Below are 3,575 nucleotides of genomic sequence, written 5' to 3'. Positions count from 1 at the left end.
ATGGAGGGATGGTCACTGGGAAGAGGTAACTATGGGGAGGAAGTGGGAGGGGAGCTGTTGCATTGTGGTAAACTGTGGTCAATGACATGAGACAAGGTATATGTGAACTGCTGTATGGAAAGTGAATTTGCTCTGTAAATCTTCACCCAAAATAAATAAATAAATAAATAAAAATAAAGAACTTGAGTTATAAACTATCTAGGTATGTGTATTGGCTTTGCCACTCAGCTACTGTGTGCTTCTGCTATTTAGCCATGTGTTACCTAAGTTACCTAAGGAGCTCTGATGGCATAGTGCCTAGGGCATTTGACTCCAAAACCCAGAGGGGGTCTTATGAGTCATGATTGACTTGGTGGCAGTGAATTTGGTTTGGTTTTTACCAAAGTTTATATATCTGTATAACTAGAATAATAGTAATGTCTATCTCTGGGTTTTTCTGAGGAGTAAATGAGAATTTAGAACAGTGCCTAGTACATAGTAATGCTTAGGAAATGTTAACTCTTAGAATTATTGTTATTATTGGCAGAGCTGAACTGTTTATTTTGTAAACACATAAATATAGGAATCCTGTAATACAAGTGAGATCCAATGTTCGATGGGGGTTATAGCCTGTTACTGAAAGGAGTAGGTATAGAGCTATTGACCTAAGGTCGTAGCCCAGAAAGATCTTTGAGTTTTGGGAGTAAAAATCTGGCAAAACCTATGGGCTTCCTTTAGTATTTTATCTTGAGTTTGATACTTTCTGGATATTAGAGCTCTTCCCTTTCCAATATTAATTAGATGATTTCTTTACCAGTGGAAACTTAGATGTGTATCTTTTCATGGGACAGTGAAAATGCTTCTGATGGCAAGATTTGTTGGTACTAGATTAGTTTGTGGCCGTGATATCTTGCTATAACCCAATCATTTTGTGCTTAAGGGACTAGAAATGAGGACATTATGTATTATTTTTGTTATTCCCCTAGGATAGTGAAGAGTTGGCTTCTATCTTAAATGTTTCTTTATCTGGTTAAATAATTCCAAAACATTTTCAAAGCTTTTAGAAAAGGAAGAAACAGGTTATGTTGAAGAAATACAGTCTGAAGAAACTGCTATTTCTGATTTCTCCACTGGTGAGAATGTTGGACCACTTGCTTTACCAGTTGGGAGAGCAAGGTAAGTTTTTTCTTAGCACGGGGGTATAGGTGGGAGGTATTTAGATTGAAGTATTCTTATAAACATTGGAAAGAATATGTATCTAGTCCAGGTCTTTTTTTTTCTCTCTCTTTCTCCCTTCCTTTCTTCTACCTTCCACCCTACTCCTATCCTTGCCATATTTATTCCCAGTTTGTAGTAGTTCTGAGCTGTCACACTCTGTCACATTCTTGTGTGTACATCTTGATCTGCCTGTGGGTCCTTTTGCCACCTCTGCTGGGTAAAATAATTTGTATGCATCTTGCCACTTAACTCCCTGACTTCTGTTTTTGTGAGACCTTCATGCTATATTTGGAAAAGAAAACTTGACTGATTATATAATTGCTTAATAGCAATCTCTACCTATAATTTATTCTTTTTACTCATGTTTTTAAGGCAGTTAATTGGACTTTACACCATGGCTCATAATCCTAATATGACCCATTTGAAGATTAATCAGCAAGTTACTGCCCTTCCTCCCCTTTGGATAAGATGTGACAGTTCAGATCCTGAAGGTACCTGTTGGCTGGGTGCTGAGCTTATCACAACAAACAATGGCATTACAGGCATTGTCTTATATGTGGTCAGTTGTAAAGGTGAGAGCTCACTCTTGTTTTTTATATGTATACTCTTTTTGGTATAATGTTTTATGGTTTTTCCTGAAAATTGATATTGTTAAGAGGGAAGTGCACACAGTGGAGCTTGCAATAAACACCATGAATCTACTCTAGTTTGTAACGTAGCAGCATATAGGAGGTATTCTACAAATACCAGAAATACATCTTCGAAAGTCTGGAAAGGAGTTTATGCCTATTTTATTGGGTTATTTGATTTGTATGTCTCTGTTTTTTGAAATTCTCATTGTTCTACTTTCAGGTTTTTTTTTAATTTTAAATTTCATTAATCTGTCATTTAAAATTTAGTTTCAACACTTTCTAGTGTCAAATTATAGTACCCTCAGAATTTGAGGATTGTAATTTTCTAGCTCTCTAACAGTATAACTTTGAATTGTACGTTAATTTTCTTTTTTTTCTTTCTTTCTGCCTCTCTTTTTCTCTCTCCTTTCCTTCCTTTTTCCCTCTCTCTCTCCCTCCCTTTCTTTCCTTCCTTTCTTTCATGTCCTATAGCTGATAAACATTATTCTGTACATCTTGAAGACCTAAAAAATTCACACAAGAAAAGGCATCATTTGTCCACTGTGAGTATTTCTCTTCTACTCATATTGTACTTTTTTTTCAAACTGTTATCCACCTGCCTTTCTAGTTTAAGTGATTTTTCACTCCTAATATAACTAGATAATTTTCTGTAGGATCAAAATATTTCCATCAGGTAATGATTAAAATTAAAATATGATTTCTTGCCTTTCATCTGATCTTTTTGGTTAAAAATAAGTGTGTTATTTTCCCATAAAAGTATGGTGCTTTGTCTTCTTCTGGGACAAAAACAAAGTAGTTTTGATAAGGAGTTTTGGCCATGGGAAAGCATCTCTGAACAGTCTGCTGGATCTACTCTTTTCAGGTAACAACCAGGGGCTTTGCCCAGTATGAGCTCTTTAAGTCTACTGCCTTGGATGATACAGCTTCCACATCACAAACTACAATCACTTTGGATATTTCCTGGAGTCCTGTGGATGAAATTCTTGAAATCCCTCCACTTTCTTCAACTGCAACTCTGGTAGGAGCAGACCGTATTTTTTCCATCAGGTTAATGAGGCCCCTAACTGATCGTATACTTGCTTATAGCTGGTGCTACACTCTTACAGCTCCAGTATTCCCTGGGGGTGATGCTAGACAGCCAGAAAGGTTTGGCTTGTCCCTGAAGTCTCATCAGGGCAGCCAGGGGGCGTTTTGCCAGATGATCTGCTCTGTCAGTTGCCCTCAACCCTGTAGTTATGTAACTTAAGAATTTTCCAGTGATTGGTAAAGTCTCTTGAATGAAGAATCAAGTGGAAACATCAAAGTGACTTCTCTCTTCAATTCTTTTTTATTTTATTATTATTATTTTTTTTATTAATTTTTGTTGTGCTTTGGGTGAAAGTTTACAGAGCAAATTCATTTGACATACATATTTTGTCTCGTGACATTGACTGCCATTCCCCGTAATATAGCAGCTCTCTTCTCACTTCCTCCCTGTAGCTACCTCTTCCCTGTGCCTTCCCTCTCATCCAATCCTGCCCCCTGAGCTATCTCCACGTACAAACACTTTTCTTCTATTCTCCCATGATGAAATGCTCCTAGGAGTATATTTACCTGATATAAATGTTCACCCCATATGCCTCTCTTTTGTTAGGCTGGAAGCCACAGGAGTGAGTTCCAGACCTGAAAAGTAACTAGGGGCCACAGTCTCAGGGGTCTCACCAGGCTCTATCAGACCAGCAAACCTAGTGTTTTTTTTTTTTTTTT

At 37.3% G+C, this 3,575-nt stretch overlaps 1 protein-coding gene across 1 annotated transcript in view; it reads left to right on the top strand.

Moving 5' to 3' along the window:
- ZWILCH (zwilch kinetochore protein) overlaps nt 1-3,575 on the top strand; it is a 50,391-nt gene that overhangs the window by 16,745 nt on the left and 30,071 nt on the right. Inside the window, exons 4-7 of the mRNA XM_042783173.1 lie at nt 1,037-1,155; nt 1,570-1,769; nt 2,301-2,371; nt 2,692-2,847. Of these exons, the coding sequence (XP_042639107.1) occupies nt 1,037-1,155; nt 1,570-1,769; nt 2,301-2,371; nt 2,692-2,847 (546 nt within the window). The remainder of the gene's footprint in view (nt 1-1,036; nt 1,156-1,569; nt 1,770-2,300; nt 2,372-2,691; nt 2,848-3,575) is intronic.

The sequence above is a fragment of the Orycteropus afer genome, unplaced genomic scaffold (genome assembly GCF_000298275.1).
Source record: "Orycteropus afer afer isolate SDZICR_OR568_19922 unplaced genomic scaffold, OryAfe1.0 scaffold00015, whole genome shotgun sequence".
NCBI lineage: Eukaryota > Metazoa > Chordata > Mammalia > Tubulidentata > Orycteropodidae > Orycteropus > Orycteropus afer.
This window is presented reverse-complemented; position numbering and strand designations above follow the sequence as displayed.